A 26424-nucleotide genomic window follows, 5' to 3' on the forward strand; every position below is an offset into this window, starting at 1 on the left:
GCTCTGTACGCTCAGAATACCGGCATTGAGCAGCGCAGTTTGTGTCAGACGCTCGCTTGTGGATACCGCTGACAGGGAATCTTTAGTCAAGTTCAAGCTTCGCGGGGGTGATTGGGTTTCTTAAAAAAACTTTTAAAAAACCAGATTAATAGTAATAACATAAAACTCATTGTCTTCCACTCTCATTTCTAACACGTTTAAGGTGGTAAGTAAGGTTTTATAATTTATAGTGTCTTATTTTACTATAATGGCTATGTTTGTTGAAATGCTTTGTCTCGTGTTTGATGAATCCCACATTTTGTTCAATGAGAGATACAATCGTGCTGAAGAATTGACGAAAACGTATAGTGTAATTGTACATTTATTTTTGTCACATAAAACTTATTTCATTGCAATAACAAATTAACATATTTATTAGTTAGTGAAATAACGTAATTGTTGTAGGTTATATATGTATTATTTATATATTAAGTTTACTGTTCTAAATTTAAAATTATGTGTAAGAAGTTTCTTCGAATTAATAACATAAAATATTTTTGTATATCGCTGTGTAATAATTTTAAAGCTGATAACACAGTAAAACGGTTCCAATAATTTCGTGACCGGAAGAAGCGAGGGGAACTGTTTGGATAGTACTTGTTACTTACCAGAATAATTTATTTGTAACTTAAGAATAAATTGTTAGAAATAATAAAATGTAAAGAGTGTATCTGAAAGAAACACACACATTTCTGTTAGAAGACTTGATATTTCACTTATACGATAATCCATTTGCCTGTCGCATGGGCAATCCCGTTCTTTTGGCCTTCGTTTCTAAGAATTCGCTTATTTTACTTGTGTACTGAAGGCCTAACTTTGGTATAGAATTTCCCAAGTAAAAACCAAGCAATAAAATATTTAGTTGTAACTGTACAGGAATCGTGTCTAATGGAAGAGTCGTTATTTGAATACTGTAGAACTGAGGACGTAAATTGATATGTTTGGGAAAACGTTTTAGCAGATATCTGCGCTAGTACATGTTAGTTATTTTAGTCTTACAATCTCCTGTTTCACGGTCATATTTTCTCAATTTTGATGATAATAACAGAACACTCGGGAGATTAAGAATTGAATTATGATTCATTCTGTCTTCTTTCCTAAGTCAGAATTCTTAACTGCTGATTTGGCAAGTTGGTATTTTCTGAAATGCATGTGAACATTCGTTATCAATATCAGATTAAAAATAGCACGAGTGATGCAGGATACATACCTGCTCAAAAATTCAAATTTTAGTCTTGCTTTGTTAGACTAACTTATTGTAACTTGTAAAATTTTTTCTCCGAATGAATTTTGATCTTAACCTCTTAAGTTAATTTTGTATAACTTCCATTATTACTTAGTTTTCGTGGTGATATAAACTATTTTCTATGCTGGAACGGTGAAGCCCATAAATCCGAACCACACTCGCCGAGGGTGCCTATAGTTTCAGTCGAACACTGCTTTCCTCACTGTTAGTTTTGTAGTGGGTTTCTTTGTTTGACGTGCTGTCGTACCATAAAATTTTAGTACGTAAAACGCGAGACTTACAAACATTTCTTTATGGCCTACTGTTTAACTCACATTTTGTATAAGGCAAAATTCATAATATATATATCATACTGTTTGAGCCTTGAGAATCAATTGACGTATGCATACTTTTATAGATTTATAACATTTCGTTGGTAGATAAAAGCCAAACCTGTTTTAAATGTTAAATATATTTTAGAAATTTCTAAGAGCATATTAGGAGGATAGGAGATTCGGCTGCTGACTGGTGAAACTTCGAGAACTGTGGGTGTTTGTTTCGTATTGTTTTCGCCTGGTGACGATATATCCGAGTTCACACTTCAAGAACTTCCAACCATGTTAGGACTTTTTTTTTTCCTGTGGTATTTTTCTTAAAATGGTGTTTTTTATCAATGGGAAATAGTACCAGATTAATTGATTGACAGGTTGGCCAGTACTTTACGGTTTATTTTGTCGAGTCAGGCATATTTAGTAATGTTAAGAAAGGAATTTCGGTGATTTCAGGTTAGCTGGACTTAGTTTAATAAAATTGTTGTTTTTTTTGAAGTGAAAGGTACATTTGGATGGATGGATTTGTATTACCGTTATACCTTGTTTTTAAATAAACCGTCATAACATGTTACGTTATTTAGGTTTTTAAACCCTTGAAAAGGTACGCATGGGTTTGTCATGGTTTTTTTTATTTATTTTGGCATCTATTGCGCAAAGAAACATTTTTCCTTGTTGACAGTAGATGACAGTCGTTATATATATTTTATTGTTGGCAGCGGAGGGTGACTGTTTTATACTTGGTTCATTTAAAAGAAGTTAAAATTAACAGAATTTATATATATTGTTTCCGATCGTGTATATCGGTAAATAATTTTAAATAATTGCGGATTGGATAGGTTAGCTTAGCCTATCTTCAGTTGATGCTGTTTTGCATCGCGAGACGTTACGTCACACTCGCCCTTGGCAACGCTTAGCAACCGTTTGACCTCGGTCAAACAACGTTCAATGTGGCTGCTTCCAAATGTTAGTCTGTGTACTAGAGTTATTTCTGTAAACAATGAAAAAATATTAAATACTACTAAAATGTCTCAAAGTAACTGTAGACCAATTTAAGTTTAGTGTTAGTGTAGGTCCTATGTGTTTTCCATCTACCAGTTTCAAACCCAACAAAATTCGCGTAAAAGAACTATCTATACGATATTGAAAAATGGAAGCGAAACGCGAGGTTAATCGTATGTTGTAGAGAAGCTTCATCTTCCAATAATGTTTTCAACCTGCTGTGTAAATGTGTAAGATGTGTCGTTTGTACAAACATGGGATTCGCTATTATGGTGTGAACAAACACAAATGGGTGGGACACTTCAGTTACCAATTTTCTTTGCATTGTTTTCAACAAGTAAATTTAAATATTGAGAACGATAGTTTTTCTCTGAAAGTTCCCAGACGTTCAGTGAACGTGGGGAGGGGTGGTCTTGAGGTAGTTTAAAGATTCATGCTAACTCTCTTGGAAGATGATCGCGTAGTGGAAGAAAGACCAGAGTAATGTGTGTGTTTATATATCAAAAAGTTGTGTTACAGAACCAAAGAAAAAAGATTGAATTGAAATTGGTAAGTAATCGGAAAGAATAGTTCTCTGGATAGAAACACCATTAAGCAGGAAGGTCGATAGAGAAATATATGAAGCATTAGACTATAAGAGGAAGTGACGTTATTGTCACGTACAGCACGTGTATCTTGGCGTCGGACAAAAGGCTCGTCTGCTTCGGCTCAAAATAGTGGAAGGGGCGACTCGTACCATCGTTTATGGAATATAAAATAAACCCGTACTGACTTCTTTTCCTACTATGTATATACACACAAAAAATTACAATTTTTCTGTTAGTTGTACGTAAATTAATTGTTTACTGGTTCCACAGTTAATCGAATATTTCAATAAGACATTCACTGTGGATAACGAACCATGTGGTTTGTGTGCGTTTAGGCGAGTGTAAGTTAATTTACAAGGGAAAATGAATGGTGGATTCGTTACGTAACTAACCACATGAGTAAAAGTGATTAATTTGTAGCTTTCAAATGATTTCTTTTACATGTGGCAGTAGATTAGTTTAGTTATAAAGTCGTATAATGAATTAAGTGTGTTCTTGTACATAATGGTTGTATGTTTTTACTTGTTCACATAATTCAAATGTAAGTCGATCGGACGATTTTCTCACAAAGAAGCTTCGTTTAGTTTTCGTGTAACGCGAGTTGAGAGTTGAGTTTGTGTTTGAAACAATGTGTTTTTCAGAGTGATTATAATTCATCGAAGAAGTATCAATGAACATCATACAAATACTTACGTAATTTAATCTGTTGCCACTTTTGTCCGAAACCGCTTTTACTAAATACACCAGTCGTATCTCAAATCTTACAAAATATTTTTTAAGTCAACTTTGAAAGATCTGTATTAAAGAAGACATTGTCGGACAGGGTTTGTTGTTGACAAAATCTACACGGTGTACCAGACACTTCAGCTCACACAGTCTACTCTAACATGCTTCTGTTGGTATTGATAAAGAAATTTTCTATATAACGTTTTGTAACATTTTCTGTACTTTTATTTCTGCAGACGACGTAAATTAAGCAACATGTCTAACAGTATTAATGGAGTAGAAGGGATGGACCAAGCTCTGAAGTGGAATATTGGGCTTCTCAACTCTCAGTTTAAATATCTGACTGCTGAGACGTTTGGTTGTAAGGTCAACGCTAACGGAACAGCACTGAAGAAGAAACAGATGTGGACCCTGGAACCCTACGGAGGGGACGACGACTCCGTGTGTCTCCGGAGCCATCTTGACAAATACATGGCTGTTGATCAGTTTGGGAATGTCACCTGCGACGCAGACGAGAAGGAACCCTCTTGCAAATTCAACATTGTTGTCGCAGACGACAAGAGTGGCCGCTGGACCCTGAAGAATGTTTTACGCGGGTATTTTCTGGGAGCCAGTACCGATAAGTTAGTGTGTTCGGCCAAGGTACCGAGTCCATCCGAGATGTGGACAGTCCACTTAGCTGCTCGACCTCAGATTCTTCTAAGATCTCAAGGTCGCCGACGTTACGCCCGTCTTTCAACCGACATGGACGAGATACAAGTAGACGCTAATACCCCCTGGGGTGAGGACACTCTGTTTACTCTTGAATTCCACGACGGCAAATATGCGATCCACACGTCGAACAGCCGCTACCTCCAGGCGGACGGCAAGCTGGTGGAAGATTGCAGACCTGAGTGTCTGTTTACTCTCGAGTTTCACAACGGTTACCTAGCCCTGAGAGATTCCAACAACGCGTACGTGGCGCCCATTGGTAGTAAAGCCGTCCTCCGGACAAGATCCCAAACAGTGACGAAGGATGAACTGTTTTCTCTGGAGGAATCTGCTCCACAAGCTGCGTTTGTTGGATTTAATGGAAGATACGTGTCTGTTAAACAAGGTAAGTGTTCTGTAGTATCTGGAGGACTCCACTGCACCAGCTTGGTTAGTTGGATTTAACGAAAGATACCTGTTTGTTAAACAAGGTAAGTGTTCTGTAGCATTTGGAGGACTCCACTGCATCAGCTGGGTTAGTTGGATTTAACGAAAGACACGTGTTTATTAAACAAGGTAAGTGTTCTGTAGTATCTGGAGGACTCTGCTTCACGATATTTAACGAGAGGTCAGTGACCTGTTAGGAAGAATACTACTATTTGAATGGTTTGGTTTCTTGATCAAAGTGTATAATTTTGTTACTTTATACAGATAATTAAAATTTCTATGTGACGATGAGATAATTATGTAAAAAAAACGTTTTTCTGACTGATGAACCAACTTGTATGATATTATATTAATTGTTCGCCATATTGATATATGAAGATATTCGACAGGTACAAACAATGACTCGTGTTTGGATAGGGGCTCGTCCTCTTTTCAACAGTACTTGCGACTTCCAGAAAAGAACCAAAACTTAAGCATCACTGAATAAGTAATAAATGAAAACTTTATTAAAGGATAATTGTCTTATTAGGTGTGTGTGTGTGTGTAGGTGGCGTGGCTGTACGTAATTAAATTCGAGGTTCTTGAGAATTTAATCTTTGTTAACGAGGCTTGTTTGTAATGCTGCTAAAAAGCGTTTGACCGTAACAGTGGAATTCGTACTGGCGGGGTGAGTGACGAACAAGAGATTTTCAGGGCTACTTGAGGTGTACATAGCCACGACCACTTTCAGGGGAAGGATCATTGTATGGGGCATGACTCTCTCTCTGTCACCTCCAATGTCCTGGTGAAAGTACAACAGACTCTTGGTGGGGCGTAACAAATGAAGTCGTGTATTTACCCTCTGGTGGAGCTAAGTAACTCGTAGCTGGTGATCAGGCGTCTAATATGTGCGATATTATAAAATATTCTTTGCACATTAAAGTTGCAGGTGCGTTATAAGAGCGACAGTTAGTTCTTCAGTCTGGGTGGTTCGGTGCGACTGACTACAACCTTTCCCCCGTAAGAGTTCAAAATTAGAGACGCCGGCAGATGGCCTCGCAATAAATACAAAAAAAAACAATAAAAACACACAAACAGATGGATCACGAAAGTACATAATTTGGATATTAAATGTAGGCTGACTTTTAGGCCAAATGGACCTAACGCAATCATAAAAAGCCGAGTGTGTGATTTAGGATGAAACATTTATACAAAATTAACGTGTGTGTGTGTGTGTGTGTATAGTCATTAAGGACTAAGGACTTAAAATATTCCTCTTGTACAATCATTTAAATATTTTAACTAAAATAGGACTCTGAGTTTTTCTTTGGTTGAAATAATACATTAAATGAAAATGTTTGTGAGAAATTGTGTGAAAAAAAGGATGATTTCGGTAAAACCTTTACCAGTTTTAATTACTAAAATCAATGTAATAAACATACTACTCCGATAGATTTGATAATTACATACAGGGTGGCCCGTAAGTCCCTACTCATCCATATATCTTATGTATCCAGTGTATCTGTGTGCTGTCCCTCATTCTCGATGCATAATATTATGCACAATACGCTCTTCAAGTGTAAATGGGCTTACATCGGCCATATTTCTCTGGAGAAAAAAGAAAAATTTATAATACATGCGTAATTGAATATAACATACGGATGGGTAGGTACTTACGGGCCACCCTGTATATTGCCACCTACTGCAGAGTCGACTTGTTCCCGTTGTCAAGTTACTTTTGAGTTCTGTGGTTACTTGTCACTGTTTAGTCTAATGTTTGATATATTTTCAGATACACCAGTTTGTCCAAGCTGTTGATATCTGTGTTCTACATTGTATTTTAGTTAGTTGGATGAATCATATGTAACGTTGGTTGTATGTAGTGGTGGATACTGCCAGTTAAGGACAAGAACCACATTATACATAGCAGGAAGAATCAAAACTATTAACTACTATTGTAATACAGACGTCACCTGGTGTTACGGTTTTCACACTTGATATATGTTTTGGCTGAGTGAAGAAACTTGACGAATAGCGTGTGAATGAATTGCTTGTCGCGGTCTCACCGAATTGTTCCGCAGGACCGATTTGATATGTTGTTGGAAAGTATTGGTTCTTTGACATAGATTTTTTAAAAACCATTGTCATGTGAGTTTCCATCTACTCAAAAATGAATATTTATATAAAAAATAAGAGTATATACCAGTAAAAGATATTTAGAGGACCCCTAGAGAATCTCCCCCATAAGGCAGGCATCTTCCCATCCTAAATCTTTTTCGATTTTGAGATGAGACTTTTATTTGTAAACAATAACTTATCGAGTGAAAAACTAGGTCACCGAACAAATCCCTTCCCTAGAAATAAAAAAAAAAAAAAAAAAACACCCCTGAGATTTTGTATCTGTTGTTAGGTGTTCAAGAAATGTAACGGATTGAAAACTGTTACGAGAATTTGACAGTTGTCATTATCTCAAGCTATTTGTGACCATATGACACGAGATGGAGTCTAATATTTCCTGAATTATGAACTGAATTAAAACAATCAACAACGATTATCTAACAGCCAGTCTATGTAGGTGTTACACTTTTATAAACATCTGTGGTAATTCTGATTTTATTCAGTCACACGTTCGTTTCAGTGCACTTAGTTTAAAGAAGTTAACTACGTTCCTGCATAGAAAAAATATGATAATAGGGAGTTATTTAGAACTAAATAATATTAAAAATATGATAATAGGGGGTTATTTAGAACTAAATAAAATTAAAAAATATGATAATAGGGAGTTATTTAGAACTAAATAATATTCCTGTTTTTATATATTTTTTACATTTTAAGAAAATTAAAATCATGTTTTGAATTTGTAGTCTTGGAAAATAGTGTTTTGTTGGAAACTCGCTGTTCACACCGGTATTGAACTCTGATGACCACATAACCAGGTTCATTAGGGCAGTGTGGATTGTGGTTGTATTTAGATGGGTAAATTTCACATTTTTCTGCCCTTTAATTTTAATTCGACGAATATAACACAGGTGAATTATTATTTCGGTAATTTTGGTCTTTATGAGTTTTCATTTCAAGTAAGAACGACTTCCATCTCATCGAAAGATGGTCGCTCACCCGCCTACACTGATGATATACCCTTCAGTTGCGGATAAGTCATTCATATCGTAATGGGTAGCCACGCCCATTTACCATTTCGAATCAATTTATTCTAATCCCATGACGCACGTGATAAATATGTCGGCCAAAGGACATCAAAAGTGACTTGAAGATGTGTAATATCGCGATAACATAGCTTTTCATGCTGTGATTTTAATATGTTTTTATTTAGAGCAAGGCTTTCTGCAAACCGTATTTAACATTCAATGTTTGTGACTGATGTAAAAAAAAAGTGTTTGGAAAAAAAAAGTACTTCTTTACGTGTATTTGGAAAACTTTGTTTGGTTTCCTTTTCAAAATAGTGTATTACAAAAACAACTGAAAAAAATGTACTTCTTTACGTGTATTTGGAAAACTTTGTTTGGTTTCCTTTTCAAAATAGTGTATTACAAAACAACTGAAAAAAATGTACTTCTTTACGTGTATTTGGAAAACTTTGTTTGGTTTCCTTTTCAAAATAGTGTATTACAAAAACAACTGAATTTTGCCAGTAGACACTTTTCCCCAAGTGCTTCCTATGAATGTCATAGTGGTCATCTGAATCGTTTTCAGAAACAGACTACTTGAAGATCCGAGCTCTTATGGGGGGGGTTCACCTTCATATAGCCTTAATAGGAATTGCCCAAGAAGGGCATCCGGTCTAGTTTGTCGTTGTTGTGACGGGGAAGTCTCGTGACGCAAGATTCCTTACATACCATCTGTAGCTGCGCCAATAAACAGGGCACTTGCTCTGCGTTAACGGCTTGATATATATGAAGCTAACATATAACAGCTGCTCGGTAATGTTTCCCTCAAGATGAACTTTCAGTTTGGAAACGTATTCAAGATTCAATAAAGACGAGTATAGAACCTGTTTACTGAGTTGTCGCATTTTACACCCCCAAACTTACCTGTTTTTTACTAGTACTTAGTGATAAAATGTTATTTAATCTTCATTTACCTTACGTGTAAGCAAGTGTTGGCCACTTCTTTCGTTTTTTCTGTGATTTTTTTTTAAATTTAAAATTATTAAATAGAAATTTTATTATTTTCCTATAGTAATATCACTTGATAGGTGGCGTGTAATTAAACATGTAAAATACATTTTTTTTTCTTTCGCATATCGGACGATTTTCTCGTTTGTTCTGATTGAGAGATAGTGTATGATAATAGTAAAACGAGAAAACTTAACTCATTTGTAATTTGAGAGATAGTGTATGATAATAGTAAAACGAGAAAACTTAACTCATTTGTAACTGACGCTGTTTATTTTCCAATGATGTTGGAAACGCTACTTAAATATAGTATACCTGTGTTGTATGTTTGTAGTAGATGACCGATTAGGGCTAGATTAGCAGCTGTTAAAAGAGTTAAGTTCTGGCATGTTGACTTGAGGAAAGCTCCTTTGTCGATATGAATGTTTTAATTAGCTCGGTTAAGATCTAATAAATGTAACTTTCAAAGTTCCAAAGAGTAATTTTCTCCGCACAGATGGAGTAAAATAATCTGAAAACAAGAGATAAGTGCTTGACTAGAAACGAAATTTGCTACTTATTTGAAGTTTGGGAAAATTCGGTATTTATTAGAAACTTTGACGTTGTAACTGAAAGTACCTGAGAGTCACAAGGACACAATATGGCTGTTCTTATAAAAACAAACATACGATACAGTTATTTAAGCCTTATTTTTAAATTTTATTTTCTTCGGCCAAGCAAATGTATCTCAACGGAAGTACCTTACATTGTAAGTCCTTGAGGGTTAAGGGTTGCGAAGATATAAAAATGTTAATTTTACAATAAACGGTAACCTACATAAGTACCATTGGCACATTTATTGTCTTACCATAATCGCTTATCAGTGGGCTCCTAACACTAAAATTGAAGTTTCGATTCTCGCTGTGGGCAGTGTGTCGATAGTCCATTGTGCTAGTTTGTGTTTGAACACTCCGGTTGCTTTTAGTGATTCGTATAGGTATAAAGTTGTCAGAAATTCTTTGTGTTAATAGCAGATATAAAAATTGATTGGACTGATAAGACAAACTATTTTAAACAATTTGAGACTGTTTTTATGTGGTTTGGTAAACATGATAACGTGGTATTATGCTATAAAAAAAATAACGAAGATACTTTGTACAATCGCACGTCCCTGTTAAAACAAGGTCTAAAAAATGAAGTTTGAAAGTACTTACGAATGTACCTCTTGGTTTTTCATCGTTCTAATTAGGGTAATCTAATTATGCAAAAAAAAGCAAACTGCAATTGTGTAAATTATGTTTACACTGAATAAGGTAAGTGCGGATGAAACAAACGCTTAGTAGTTTTTATGACATAACAATTATTCCTGTCGTCTTAAAAGTTCAATTATTACGCAATTTCAGAAACAAACAAGAAAGTGGGTTAGGACTTGGTAATTAGTTATTTCTTTTCGTAGAAACAGCAGTGAAGTTGTCTACGTATGGATACAACTTTTGGCACAAGTGTTGACTGCTAAACGTTTCTTTGTTGTGTAACGAATATCTTTTGTTTGTAATTAAAGTTGATGATGAACTAATTGCCTGACAGATGAGCAACAAGTGATAACGTTTACCAGTTTTTACGTACGTCATTATTTCTAGAGGAACCACATGAGCTGCTGACAGTCTGTGTTAATCGTATTACAAAATGTTTCAAATTCAAGTTTTGTGAGTACGTACATATGTGTGAAGGTAGGTTTGTTATATATTTATCGAAAGAAACTGAGGAAAACCAGTGGATTATAAATACATCTAATAAATTAAAGGGGTAAACCACGGTGATCGTAAAAAGATCTAATAAATGGATTTGTTTTGTTTGTTTTTGAATTTTACGCAAAGCTACTCGAGGGCTATCTGTGCCAGCCGTCCCTAATTTAGGAGTATAAGTCTAGAGGGAAGGCAGCTAGTCATCACTATCCACCGCCAACTATTGGGATACTCTTTTACCAACGAATAGTGGGATTTACCGTCACAGTATAACGCTCCCACAGCTGAAATGGCGAGCATGTTTGGTGTGACGGGGATTCGAACCCGCAACCCTCGGATTATGAGTCTAGTGCCTTAACCACCTGGCCATGCCGGGTCCTAATAACAGAAAGGGGAACCCCTTGGATTAGTAGTATAATAAACGAATTTATAGGAATTCACCTTAATATATTAAATAACCTTTTTTTTTTCATTTTTAATTTTCTGTAGTTTATTATCCAAATTTTATTAGCTTGCATTATTCGACTCACTGTGGAAGACATGACTTAACTTCTACATAGAGTATTAGCTTTTTTATCTGGATTTGTAATTAATGTTATGAGTAAATGTTATATTATAAGAAACAAATACCTCATTAATGATTTATAGGATTCAGTCTGGTTAATAATAAATGAATCTCTGCAGATGTGGCGGTAGGCTCCTGGTGTTTGAGACGTGACCTTGGCCCAGCAATCTTATGATTAATGCAGTCCCAGTAGTGAGCGAGATTCGAGCCCCTAATCTTTCGTGTATTGGTACTAAATGAAATTTGAAGTTCTGTAATCCCAGCTACTTGTAGACGTCGTTTTTCCCTCGCACAACTTTTACCAAATCTTACATTGGGGAAAAAAAAGTCAGTGATATATTTGTAATAAGAACATAAACAAGCGAAGCTGTAGTGTGTAAGCTGATATATTTTCTATAACCTTTAATCTCTGAAACTTCACTAATTTTGATCGCGTCATTTGAAGTAACTGTTTTTTTTTGATCTGTTCGTAATTAACACCAGTTGAAATATCTGTTTATGCCCAATTATCCAGGTTGTCTTTACTTGATCGGATGAATTACTGTTCTCTGGTTACCATGCGGTTAAGTATTGGTCCATAAACTAATCTGGACTTGTGTGGATGAATTACTGTTCTTTGGTTACCATGTGGTTAAGTATTGGTCCATAAACTAATCTGGACTTGATCGGATGAATTACTGTTCTCTGGTTACCATGCGGTTAAGTATTGGTCCATAAATTAATCTGGACTTGATCGGATGAATTACTGTTCTCTGGTTACCATGCGGTTAAGTATTGGTCCATAAACTAATCTGGACTTGATCGGATGAATTACTGTTATCTGGTTACCATGCAGTTAAGTATTGGTCCATAAACTAATCTGGACTTGATCGGATGAATTACTGTTATCTGGTTACCATGCGGTTAAGTATTGGTCCATAAACTAATCTGGACTTGATCGGATGAATTACTGTTCTCTGGTTACCATGCGGTTAAGTATTGGTCCATAAACTAATCTGGACTTGATCGGATGAATTACTGTTCTCTGGTTACCATGCGGTTAAGTATTGGTCCATAAACTAATCTGGACTTGATCGGATGAATTACTGTTCTCTGGTTACCATGCGGTTAAGTATTGGTCCATAAACTAATCTGGACTTGTGTGGATGAATTACTTCAACTGGTTGAAAGATGTTCAAAGGTGCACTTTCTCCAAGTAGAGGAAGATAAGGCCTGAAACATTCTAATGAAAGTCACTGCCTGACTAAAGGAAGATAAGGCCTGAAACGTTCTAATGAAAGTCGCTGCCTGACTAAAGGAAGATAAGGCCTGAAACATTCTATTGAAAGTCGCTGCCTGACTAAAGGAAGATAAGGCCTGAAACATTCTAATGAAAGTCGCTGCCTGACTAAAGGAAGATAAGGCCTGAAACATTCTAATGAAAGTCGCTGCCTGACTAAAGGAAGATAAGGCCTGAAACATTCTAATGAAAGTCGCTGCCTGACTAAAGGAAGATAAGGCCTGAAACATTCTAATGAAAGTTGCTGCCTGACTAAAGGAAGATAAGGCCTGAAACATTCTAATGAAAGTCGCTGCCTGACTAAAGGAAGATAAGGCCTGAAACATTCTAATGAAAGTTGCTGCCTGACTAAAGGAAGATAAGGCCTGAAATATTCAAAGGGAGGGCATTGCTTAACTAACTGAATTTCAGAGCTGAAAATATCGTATAGACGAGCTTTGTTGTGAATGTGTTATTATAGCTTTTAACAAAAACATTGCTTTACAGGTGGCTGTGTGTGCTAGTAATTACTAATCGTAGTATTGATACCTCATTGAATAAAGTTTTAAAGTTTGAACATTTTCTAAAAAGTTTTTTCTGGACGGGAAAGTATTCTGATTATGTTGACATAAATTGTAATGTTTTTATACATGAAAGTATTCTGATTATGTTGACCTAAATTGTAATGTTTTTATACATGAAAGTATTCTGATTATGTTGACATAAATTGTAATGTTTTTATACATGAAAGTATTCTGATTATGTTGACCTAAATTGTAATGTTTTTATACATGAAAGTATTCTGATTATGTTGACATAAATTGTAATGTTTTCATACATGAAGGTATTCTGATTATGTTGACATAAATTGTAATGTTTTCATACATGAAGGTATTCTGATTATGTTGACATAAATTGTAATGTTTTCATACATGAAGGTATTCTGATTATGTTGACATAAATTGTAATGTTTTTATACATTTAAAAGACGTAACCTTTATGGAAAATAATTTTTAAGAATATAGTTTTAGTACTGTAGTTAAAGATTACATCAACAAAGTTTAATCAAGCCCTCACGTGTAGGCCTAGTGGTTACATTGATGTATTATTATTACTAGTAGATACTGTGTTTTTACCAGAGATTACGTTGGTATTTTGTTGGTGGATACAGTATTATTATTGTTATCAGTGGCTACATTGTATTACTGCTAATACTGGTGGCTACTCTGACCAGTATTTTAACCTGGTTTTGTAGGTGTTGACGTGACGGTCAACCAAGATGAGATCTCTGACCACGAAACTTTTCAGTTGGAGTTTGATAAGGCCACCAAACGGTGGTACATTCGAACTATGCAAGACAAGTATTGGACCTTGGAAAGCAGTGGTGGGATCCAAGCAAATGCTCTGAAGGGGTGAGATGAAGTTAAAGTATGGACTTTTTGTCCTCTCCAGAAACGTTAAGCTTTTAGTTTAAAAAAATCTGTATACAATTTAGTATTTTTTAAATTTATGAGATTCAGTTAGCACAGTCCACATAGTCCATTGTGTAGTTTTACCTTAACAAATTGTAACACAAGAATGGTTAAAATCGATGTAATAAACAGTGGACCGAGAGGGGTCGTTTTATTCAAATATAAACTTGTTTTCTTACAACGATCTTAGACATTGTCAGGTTTTACCTCGTTGAGTTTGTTTTTAATGAAATTATAATGTAATTAAACGGTTATATTATGTTAAGTTTTAGAATAAAATGATTACATTATGAAATAATTTTACGTGAACGATATTTGACTTTTATTTGTTAAAGTTTTTACAAATATCAGACGTGATTGTCGGAGATTGTTTAATGTCTTAGATTTCTGGCTGTTTATTCATTATCAGAAAAAAAAAAAAAGATTGACGTATTTAATACCCATGTAGATAAAATGAGATAAAGTGTCGTTATTGGGTTTCATTGTTGTTTAACCCTGTCCGTAAAGTGTCGTTGTTGGGTTTCATTGTTGTTTAACCCTGTCCGTAAAGTGCCGTTATTGGGATTCATGATTGTTTAACCGTTGTTGGAATTTATGTTTTTTAAACCCTGCCCATAAAGTGTCGTTGTTGGGATTCATCGCCAATAAACAAAATTACACGATAATCGTGGACTACCATCCATAACACGACGGATAAAAACTGTTGAATGTGTCATTGGAAAATGTTCACAAGTTGGGAGCATCTAGATGTACTGGGAACGATGATGGATACTAATAAGGTAAATGAGTGTTCAGATAGTTCTTTAAATGGCCATTTTGTGTTTCATCCTGCTTTAACCCGTACCACAATATTTTCTCTCTCTCCACATTACTTTTAGGACCTACATTTGTTTACACAGGGAATTTTTTTTTTTTATCAAAACCTCAGATTAAGAGAAAATCGTAAACTAAACAATTTCTTGGGAAGAAGGCGAACTGGTTCCTGTCTATCGTATTGAGAATGTCACCTTCCTGTTCCAAACGACAGGAGGACATTTGTATTGAACACTAGTATATCTTCTGCATGTCATATTAGGCCTGTAGAAGTAGCCTTTTTTTACGTGATGTTGGATTGTTGCCTAGATCTATATTTGTTTAATAACGACTGATTCATAGCAGCACGTGTCAGAATTTTTATTCTCGCTTCTAGTATACACATACAATATTCTAGTCCAGTTAACATTGTTGAATAGAATTTTAGGAGTAATAGCTTGATGTTACATTGTTGCCTAAACGTTGCGAGTTGATTTACTGGTAAGAATAATATATTTTTTTTCTCGTTTCCAGTACGGTCTTTAGTTTAATACTTTTAGATCTGGCTACAGTCTTCAAGGACACTTTTTATAAAGCTGTCACGTTAGTCATACATGAAAGTTTTTGTCACAGGCTGGTTGTCATATGAAAGTTTTTACCATACACTGGTTGTCGTCAGTGCTATAAAAATTGTTCTATCCCTAAGTATTAAAATGCTCTTTGTTTTAGAATTTCAACTGTGTTACGTTTTATACGTAATTCGTGTATAACTTTCAGAGAGAACTATAAGGCCGTATAGGAAGTGGTACGTGTTTGATAGGACTCTTTGCTGGACTTCATTTAGTTCGATTGACATCTTTTGTTTCAGAGAAAGCAAAGTGTATAAAAACTTGGTTAAGGTTTTGTAATACGTTTATCTTTTTATCCACGAACATCACCATTTTGTATACAAAAAGATTAAACGTTTTAACGAAGTTTTGTCGTTAGGTGAAAGTAAACTCGTAAACGTTGTGTATAATATCTTTTCTAAGACGAGAGAAATGTTCAAAAGTAGTGGAGCTGTCGTTTTGTTTGTCTAATAAATTTTCTGTAACGCAGTAGGTTCAAGTGTCGAACCAGGAATCATAGGGATTAACCTTCGCGTCCTGTTACCGCCCAAAGAAATCATTACTTGTTATCTCTTGGGTAAGGGTAGTCGAATCCCACTACTCGATACGAAAAGAGAAGTCCATGAGTTGGTGGTGAGGGCTGTTGACCAGCTGCGTTCTTTCTATTGGATCATTACAAAACCAGAGACGGTTAGTTATTGAATAATGAACACGTGAACACAAACAAGTTTCGAAATATTGTCTCTTGCCATCGACCCCTAGTTTGCTTTTAGGGAATCGTTTTTGTCAGGTTCTTAATTTGTACAGGAAAGATCGAGATGTTTTCTTGATAAGATTCGAGTGATTCGAAGACTAGTTTAGACATTTCTCCACATTTTACGTTATTAATATACTTGGTTATAGCTGGAAATTGATTGAGATCTCTGTGTGCATGTAATCACCTATTTACTTTTCGTAATAACAGGAACACAATACTGACTACGTGGGACGAGTTGACGCCTTGGAACTAGATTGTTTTTTTGTTATTTGAAACAGGAGTCCCACGTGGTTATATATGTTGGCCCCACTTGTACTCTGTGTAATCTAAAACCCAACATTTTACTGGGTGGATAATAAAACATATTCAGCTCATGTAATATCTTCCCGTAGAAAAACCCGAGTGTGACCTTAGAAGTATGAGATCGGACCCCTGTAAGTGCTTCATCGGTTCTCATCAAAATATGTGATTAGAAGGGTCACTCCCTTAAATTACTTTATTTGAAAAAACCCCACCAAAAACGACAGAATTAGAACGTAACCTTGATAAAAGTTAAAATGTCTTCCTGACGAACCCGAGTGTCAAGTGGTGGCGACTACACCCGAACATGAAAGTTGAACGAAGGTTTTTATTATTAACTGTTGATCATAATCTTGATGGTTCCGAGGTTGAGTGGGTGTGAAACTGTTTAAGAAGCACTTAGACTCTCAGTAGAAATCGTAGACAACATCTGAGTTGCTTGTTATAAGTTCTATGACTGTTTAACTAGAATAACTTGTTCATGCATTATTTAGAACCAGTGCTTCACTTTATCCACGGTTGACAGCGTTTCTTAACTAGGACTGTGTAGCAGCAGATGAGTTTTGTGTTCAGAAAGACTTCTCAAGGGTGTCTGATGTGTGACAAGCCTTGGTGTTTAGTTCTCTCCAGGATCAGTACAGTATGTGTGGTTCAGTGATCACAAGAAAAAACACACACAGGAAAAACGAGTTTTTGTTCATAAGTAACAGGAAAACATACAATAGACCAGGGAAAAGAAACGCTGTGACAGCATCATCTGGAACTCGCCAGGCCATTACGTGCCACGAAACTGTGTCCCGTCATATCCTATCTTATGATCCTGCATATTGACAATGTTTCTGCAGCATAGATTTCATTGTAAAAAGGACATTTTATAAAGCTGTCATGTTTACAGCACACCATTTTTTCCCTGCATGAATTTCATAATTCATATAGTTTACAAGGACGATTGTTTTCTGGCATGTTTCAACAGTTTGATCACATGGAAATCCATATATTTTGTGTTCAGCAATATGGTTTGATATGTCTTGGTTTAGAATGGTGTGAATATCCCTTTTATTTTTCAGCTGTTAGGTCATGTGATGGTGGATACAGTATATCATGGAGGCAATTTTTGTACATGTGACTTTTGTCAGCTTTTCCAGATGGAAGTCACTTTTGAGAATGTTGCTTACTGTTGCCTGGGGTACATGGACTGCTTCTGCCACTAAGGTTTGTGGATTGTGACTCACCTTTCATAAGATGCTACACATTTCTTATTGTGGGTGGAATAGAATTTACTGCAGGTCTCTTTCTGAATGGTCCTGGCTTCCTAAGTTGATCCACCTTAGTAGTTCTAATTCCCCAATCTGAATACACATTTATAAATATTTTGCATCTGAAAAACCTGTTATACACGCTTTCCAAAAGTAATTGGTTTTTGTGGCAGTCACTTCCTTGGAATTGGTAAGCAATGTTAAAATGTAATTATGATACATGCTGTTCCACTAGTTTTATATCGGCTGTAATTGTCACATGACTTCCTGTTCTGCATATCCAAATTCATTTTTAATACTTCTACATTCATCCTTCTTTAGTATTGTTCTTAATTTAGTTGTATAACTTTTGTATAATCTTTTTATAGAATTAATTAACTGTAAATGTGGTTTGGTTAAGACTGGTCTTTTATCTGTATTCATAGTTTCTTATGGACAAGAGTTGTTAAGTAATATGAACAGCATTTACAATAGGTACTCAGTTTCAAGAGTTAAATTTTCTGAATTAAATAATAAAAGTGTTCTTTACTTCCAGTTAAAGACTGACAACTGAACTTGTGGGAACAGTGATAGGTATTAATAGTGCATTTATTAAAGAGCTTGGTGAGTCAAGAGGTTGCAGTCTCCATCTGCTTGTAACATCATTCTATGTACCTACTGTTGATCTGTGTGAAATGTAGCTAATGAACACAGTTTTAATTCGAGCTAATAATGTTGTACACAACCATTATTTACACATTTCTGAAAAGATACCAGTGCCTTTTAATATGATGTTTGTTGTTTTCAGGTCTTCCAACAGTTTGTTTGATATGGTGTGGCAAGAAGATGGCAGTGTTACATTTGTGGCAAACAATGGAAAATACGTTGCTGCCAAAAAGAGTGGGCACCTGTTTGCAAATAGTGACAAGGTGGAAGATATGGAGAAATTCTACTTCTTTCTGATCAACAGACGTAGTCTGGTTTTGAAGTGTGAGCAGGGCTTCGTCGGCTACAAGAGCTCAACGTCTTCCAAGCTAGAGTCAAACAAAGCTGCTTATGAGACTATTGTGATGGAGAGAGATGAGAAGGGGGTGTGCTACTTTAGAGGTTAGTACTTCAGTGTTTTTACTGATGGAGAGAGATGAGAAGGGGTGTGCTACTTTAGAGGTTAGTACTTCAGTGTTTTTACTGATGGAGAGAGATGAGAAGGGGGTGTGCTACTTTAGAGGTTAGTACTTCAGTGTTTTTACTGATGGAGAGAGATGAGAAGGGGGTGTGCTACTTTAGAGGTTAGTACTTCAGAGTTTTTACTGATGGAGAGAGATGAGAAGGGGTGTGCTACTTTAGAGGTTAGTACTTCAGTGTTTTTACTGATGGAGAGAGATGAGAAGGGGTGTGCTACTTTAGAGGTTAGTACTTCAGAGTTTTTACTGATGGAGAGAGATGAGAAGGGGTGTGCTACTTTAGAGGTTAGTACTTCAGTGTTTTTACTGATGGAGAGAGATGAGAAGGGGTGTGCTACTTTAGAGGTTAGTACTTCAGTGTTTTTACTGATGGAGAGAGATGAGGGGTGTGCTACTTTAGAGGTGTGCTACTTTAGAGGTTAGTACTTCAGTGTTTTTACTGATGGAGAGAGATGAGAAGGGGGTGTGCTACTTTAGAGGTTAGTACTTCAGTGTTTTTACTGATGGAGAGAGATGAGAAGGGGGTGTGCTACTTTAGAGGTTAGTACTTCAGAGTTTTTACTGATGGAGAGAGATGAGAAGGGGTGTGCTACTTTAGAGGTTAGTACTTCAGTGTTTTTACTGATGGAGAGAGATGAGAGGGGTGTGCTACTTTAGAGGTTAGTACTTCAGAGTTTTACTGATGATGAGGAGAGATGAGAATGAGGGGTGTGCTACTTTAGAGGTGAGTACTTCAGAGTTTTACTGATGAGAGAGAGAGAGAAGGAGAAGGTGTGCTACTTTAGAGGTTAGTACTTCAGAGTTTTACTGATGGAGAGAGAGATGAGAAGGTGGGTGCTACTTTAGAGGTTAGTACTTCTCAGAGTTTTACTGATTGAGATGGAGAGAGAGAGGGTTGCTACTTTAGAGGTTAGTACTTCAGAGAGATGGAGAGAGATGAGAAGGGGTGTGCTACTTTAGAGGTTAGTACTTCAGTGTTTTACTGATGGAGAGAGATGAGAAGAGGTTAGTACTTCAGAGTTTTAGGGTGTGCTACTACTTAGAGTGTAGAGGAGTACTTCAGTGTTTTACTGATGAGAGAGAGAGAGGTTAGTACTTCAGTGTTTTACTGATGGAGAGAAGGGGTGTGCTACTTTAGAGGTTAGTACTTCAGTGTTTTACTGATGGAGAGAGATGAGAGGGGTGGGTGTGCTACTTTAGAGGGGGTGCTACTTTAGAGTACTTCAGAGTTTTTTTACTGATGGAGAGAGATGAGAAGGAGAGGTGTGCTACTTTAGAGGTTAGTACTTACAGTGTTTTACTGATCAGGAGAGAGATGAGAAAGGGGTGTGCTACTTTAGAGGTGAGTACTCAGAGTTTTACTGATGGAGAGAGATGAGAGAAGGAGGTGTGCTACTGATTAGAGGTTAGTACTTCAGTGTTTTTACTGATGGAGAGAGATGAGAAGGGGGTGTGCTACTTTAGAGGTTGAGTACTTCAGAGTTTTTACTGATGGAGAGAGATGAGAAGGAGGTGTGCTACTTTAGAGGTTAGTACTTCAGAGTTTTTACTGATGGAGAGAGATGAGAAGGGGGTGTGCTACTTTAGAGGTTAGTACTTCAGTGTTTTCACTAATGTTCTAAACATCAGCTGCATAATTTAAACTAAGCAAAAGTGTCAGTTATATTACATTTTAATTGCACAATAAATTATTGTCAAGGAAACCTATATAATAATTGGTTTTAGATTTTTTATTTTTTTAATGATGTCATTATCTTGTATCTGCTGAAGGTCTGTGTGTGTGAGTTATTAGTTGTAATAATGCATTGTATCAACTGAGGTAAGTAGTTATGAATTATACCAAATCTCTTAATAGCAAGTCAGTATTTCTTGCCGTTGTTCAAACTACACTTAAAAATATATAGTTGGTACATCATCCTAGGCTACAGACCACACTAGCAATGTCACTGACATTAAGTTGGTGTGTCTTCCTAGGCTACAGACCACACTAGCAATGTCACCGACATTAAGTTGCTGTGTCTTTCTCGGCTACAGACCACACTAGCAATGTCACCGACATTAAGTTGGTGTGTTTTCCTAGGCTACAGACCACACTAGCAATGTCACCGACATTAAGTTGCTGTGTCTTCCTCGGCTACAGACCACACTAGCAATGTCACCGACATGAAGTTGGTGTGTCTTCCTAGGCTACAGACCACACTAGCAATGTCACCGACATGAAGTTGGCGTGTCTTCCTAGGCTACAGACCACACTAGCAATGTCACCGACATTAAGTTGCTGTGTCTTCCTAGGCTACAGACCACACTAGCAATGTCACCGACATTAAGTTGCTGTGTCTTCCTAGGCTACAGACCACACTAGCAATGTCACCGACATTAAGTTGCTGTGTCTTCCTAGGCTACAGACCACACTAGCAATGTCACCGACATTAAGTTGCTGTGTCTTCCTCGGCTACAGACCACACTAGCAATGTCACCGACATTAAGTTGCTGTGTCTTCCTCGGCTACAGACCACACTAGCAATGTCACCGACATTAAGTTGCTGTGTCTTCCTAGGCTACAGACCACACTAGCAATGTCACCGACATTAAGTTGCTGTGTCTTCCTAGGCTACAGACCACACTAGCAATGTCACCGACATTAAGTTGCTGTGTCTTCCTAGGCTACAGACCACACTAGCAATGTCACCGACATTAAGTTGCTGTGTCTTCCTAGGCTACAGACCACACTAGCAATGTCACCGACATTAAGTTGCTGTGTCTTCCTAGGCTACAGACCACACTAGCAATGTCACCGACATTAAGTTGCTGTGTCTTCCTCGGCTACAGACCACACTAGCAATGTCACCGACATTAAGTTGGTGCATCTTCCTCGGCTACAGACCACACTAGCAATGTCACTGACATTAAGTTGGTGCATCTTCCCATAACATAAACTGAACTAAAACAATGATATATATTGTCTTTGTTTCTTACCATAACAAACTACATCAGATTTTACCGATATCAAGCTGATCCATTACGTCAGGACCTAATCACAACTGTTGGGTTAGTCTACTTTACATTGAACCTGATTATATTTAGCTAGATTAGTTCAGCTGGCTGGCTTGTCGTGAGATTGTACTCGTAGCTAGATTAGTTCAGCTGGCTGGCTTGTCAGTAAATGCATGAATCTGATTGGTTCAGCTGGCTGGCTTGTCGTGAGATTGTACACGTAGTTAGATTAGTTCAGCTGGCTGGCTTGTCAGTAAATGCATGAATCTGATTGGTTCAGCTGGCTGGCTTGTCGTGAGATTGTACACGTAGCTAGGTTGGTTCAACTGGCTGCTAGCTTGTCAGGTGAATAAGTGGCAAAAGTGCTTGTACCAAATTATTTGGAGTTGGGATACTGACTATTTATTGTACAGGTATCTACCAAACATATTTGAGTAGACTTGTAGTGAAGAGCCAACATAGTGTTGTGTAAGGTTACCATTAGAACATTGTCACATATTTCATGCAATTTCTGTCCATAAGTTATGACTTGGACACGTGCCAAAATAAACGTCATAGATTAATAAACCCAATCATATTTAGTCAGAGGGTTAAAATAATAAATGATTTATGCATGAGTGTAGTTTTAAATTTGGTTAAATTAGCCTAATTTTTTGAAACTTGTTTGGAGATTTACGTTTCACCACGTAATTTAGAGCAAAACTAAATTAATATAAATTATTTTCACGGTTGTACTATTTTCTTTCCTGTTTCGTTTCAGGAGTGTTATATCAATGTTTCGTTTGGAGACAGTCGATCTACGTTGTTATAGTTTTACTCTAACTTCCGACATTTAATGAGGATTACATGTACATTTCCGGTTTCCGTCTTGGTTAAGAAAAACCGTGTATCACCATTTTCTAATTCAGATGTAAATTTAAATAAATAGGGCAGAGCGAGCTAGTACATGCTTGGATTTACTCACCAACATTAACCAAGTTAGAAAGTGCAGTATTTTAAACTTTAAGAACAAAATCAGTATGCGTCAAATGCATTGTTTCGTAGCAACCAGTTTTATTCAAAACGCTCACTGACTCCTGGTGAAACAGTGGTAAGTATAAAGCTTCATTGCGCTTAAATCTGAAGTTCAATTTCCCGTGGTGGACAGAGGGACATGACTTTGCTCTAAAACAACAACAACAACAACAACAAAATTCAGTGGTTCAGCGGTAAGTCTGCAGGCCTACTATGTTAACAATCTGGTTTTGATACCCGTGATTGGTGGAGCTCATATTACCCGTTGTTTAGATTTGTGCTTAATAACAAGTCTTATTCAAAACATTATATTAATTATCTTTAAAATGCATTACTTCCATTCACAGTTTGTTTAGTGTTTCGTTTCTGTATATTTGCACAAGTAACAACGTGAATTACGTGTCAGTATATAGCTTCAGTATATGGACATTATAGTAACCATTAAACCTTAAGAACAGTAAATAACTATTTCGGGAATTATAGACATTTATTTTAAGTAATAATATAATTACATTTCTTGTCACTAGGTGCCGCCAACCATAAGTATTGGACCGTGTCAGAAGACGGTTCAATCGAGGTAGAATCTGATAAGCCACAAGGGTTTTATATTGAGCTTAGAGAACCTTGCAGACTTTGTCTGAAGACCACGGATGGCTGCTATATAGTCGCAGACAAGAACGGCGCATTCAAAGTAAATGGAACCGACCCGAACAGCGCTACCTTGTGGGAGTATTAGGTGTAAGGCAACCTTTCTTCCTTTTATTCTGAACGGTAGTGTTTTACTGCCACTGTTTGCTCACCTGTACTTAAGTTACTCCTTCTGGAACTAAGAAGAAACCTACAAAACTTGCAGGTCTTGTTTGATGGTCACACAAACCTTCCCATTGAAACTGTTTGTCATTGCACTTATTAACAAATTACACTTGCAACAAATTCCTCCAGTGTAGACACACTTTCTTTTCTGTGCATTTAACCCTTTCCCTTTCTGCAGTTACAAAATGAAAAACATCATTTTTTATAGATGCCTCTCTGAAGTTATTAGTAAGGACAGAGATGTTATTCTTTTGTGCCCAACTTTTGGTAAACATAGCATAACTAAGTGGTATTGGTTAAATACATTTTGAGATAATTATTGTAACATTAACAACATGATACCATTTGATTGTCGTACAAGGTGTAAAATGTAGTATTTTGTGGTTTGGCCCACAAGATGGTTTTTTAATGGTACTCTAAAGAAGTTAAACTTTTTATGTTCTCCAGGAATATGTTTGCTGATTAGGCATTTATTTGTTCTGAAAATTATTATTTTAAACAGTATGCCTACTGTGCCCACCTCCTGTTGTTGTTAGTCAGTAACTTAAAAAAACATGTAAATTTTTAAAACTACAGTAGTTTATTACAGCATTGTGAGATATAAGTGTAAAAGTTAACAAAATAAGGATAAATGGATTCTATAAATGAACACACACACACACACACGTTTCCTGTAAAATCCTACGTAATTTGTCCTCATTTTTAGGGTTAGAATGTCAGTTGCAAACAGTGTTTGTTTAGAGGAGAATATTGTGAAGTGTCTGTGCTAAAACCAAAGTTTTAAAAGTATACTAAAACTCCTGTTTCTTACAATTTCCTACAATCAAGATGCGATTTGAGAACAGTTTGAGTTCAAACTAATGATTACTTTTTACTCTACTAGAGGTCGTTGTTAACGTGTGTTTTGTGATTGTCAGTTGTAAAAAATGTGGAATTTTCACACAGTTCTGTTATTTATAACTTAACTATTTTTGATTTATTTACTACTTTGATAATTCTAGTGTTTTCATTTTATCAAATATTTTCAATCCAAATTTTTCTAGAATCTCTTCTACTTTTATATATTTCTTTCGAGTTAAGCTTCCTTTAAGTATATCTGTAGGAAATAATTACGTGAATAATGTAATAATTACTAAATAAATATAAACATCTTACTTGATGTCCATTTCATTTATTCATGTGTAACAGTAAGTTACAAATCTAATGCATAAAGTTTACACAGAATTGTTACAAGATGAATGAAAATTCCAGGGGTGTTGCTGCACCTAGCCACCCTTTATGCCAAATATTTAATGCTATACTGGATTAATATCTCGGTCCTCAACCTAAGATTATTAGTGGTGAGTCTATAATTTTTGTTACGAGTTTGTTACAGTGCTTGTCGCTCTCACTGTTCTTACAGTAATCTTAGTCTACAGGTGTGTTGTACAGTATACAGCGTGTTGCGTGGGCCTTTCTCCACACTGCAATGATCTTAGTCTACAGGTGTGTTGTACAGTATACAGCGTGTTGCATGGGCCTTTCTCCACACTGCAATGATCTTAGTCTACAGGTGTGTTGTACAGTATACAGCTTGTTGCATGGGCCTTTCTCCACACTGCAATGATCGTAGTCTACAGGTGTGTTGTACAGTATACAGCATGTTGCATGGGCCTTTCTCCACACTGCAATGATCTTAGTCTACAGGTGTGTTGTACAGTATACAGCGTGTTGCATGGGCCTTTCTCCACACTGCAATGATCTTAGTCTACAGGTGTGTTGTACAGTATACAGCGTGTTGCGTGGTCCTTTCTCCACACTGCAATGATCTTAGTCTACAAGTGTGTTGTACAGTATACAGCGTGTTGCATGGGCCTTTCTCCACACTGCAATGATCTTAGTCTAGAGGTGTGTTGTACAGCAGGTGTGTATGGGCCTTTCTCCACACTGCAATGATCTTAGTCTACAGGTGTGTTGTACAGTATACATGGGCCTTTCTCCACACTGCAATGATCTTAGTCTACAGGTGTGTTGTACATTTATACAGCGTGTTGCGTGGGCCTTTCTCCACACTGCAATGATCTTATGATCTCTCCACACTGCAATGATCTTATTCTACAGGTGTGTTGTACAGTATACAGCGTGTTGCGTGGGCCTTTCTCCACACTGCAATGATCTTAGTCTACAGGTGTGTTGTACATTTATACAGCGTGTTGCGTGGGCCTTTCTCCACACTGCAATGATCTTAGTCTACAGGTGTGTTGTACAGTATACAGCGTGTTGCGTGGGCCTTTCTCCACACTGCAATGATCTTAGTCTACAGGTGTGTTGTACAGTATACAGCGTGTTGCGTGGGCCTTTCTCCACACTGCAATGATCTTAGTCTACAGGTGTGTTGTACATTTATACAGCGTGTTGCGTGGGCCTTTCTCCACACTGCAATGATCTTAGTCTACAGGTGTGTTGTACATTTATACAGCGTGTTGCGTGGGCCTTTCTCCACACTGCAATGATCTTAGTCTACAGGTGTGTTGTACAGTATACAGCGTGTTGTGTGGGCCTTTCTCCACAC

General features: G+C 36.7%; 1 protein-coding gene across 1 annotated transcript; it reads left to right on the top strand.

Annotated features, from left to right (window-relative positions):
- LOC143224726 (protein singed-like) lies at positions 1-25027 on the top strand. The gene is made up of 5 exons (XM_076452985.1): positions 1-205; positions 4145-5004; positions 13960-14116; positions 18677-18975; positions 23588-25027. Exons 2-5 carry the CDS (start codon positions 4164-4166, stop codon positions 23794-23796), a joined length of 1506 nt encoding a protein of 501 aa, XP_076309100.1. The 5' UTR covers positions 1-205; positions 4145-4163; the 3' UTR covers positions 23797-25027.
- Positions 25028-26424: the final 1397 nt, after the last annotated feature.

The sequence above is a fragment of the Tachypleus tridentatus genome, chromosome 9, assembly GCF_004210375.1.
Source record: "Tachypleus tridentatus isolate NWPU-2018 chromosome 9, ASM421037v1, whole genome shotgun sequence".
Classification (NCBI taxonomy): Eukaryota; Metazoa; Arthropoda; class Merostomata; order Xiphosura; family Limulidae; genus Tachypleus; species Tachypleus tridentatus.

Excerpts from the sequence above, each read along its gene's own strand:
- LOC143224726 (XM_076452985.1), top strand. The coding sequence starts at position 4,164 with ATGTCTAACAGTATTAATGGAGTAGAAGGGATGGACCAAGCTCTGAAG. Across the intron at positions 14,117-18,676 it reads CAAGCAAATGCTCTGAAGGG|GTCTTCCAACAGTTTGTTTG; the intron begins GTGAGATGAAGT and ends TGTTGTTTTCAG. Across the intron at positions 18,976-23,587 it reads GGGGGTGTGCTACTTTAGAG|GTGCCGCCAACCATAAGTAT; the intron begins GTTAGTACTTCA and ends TCTTGTCACTAG.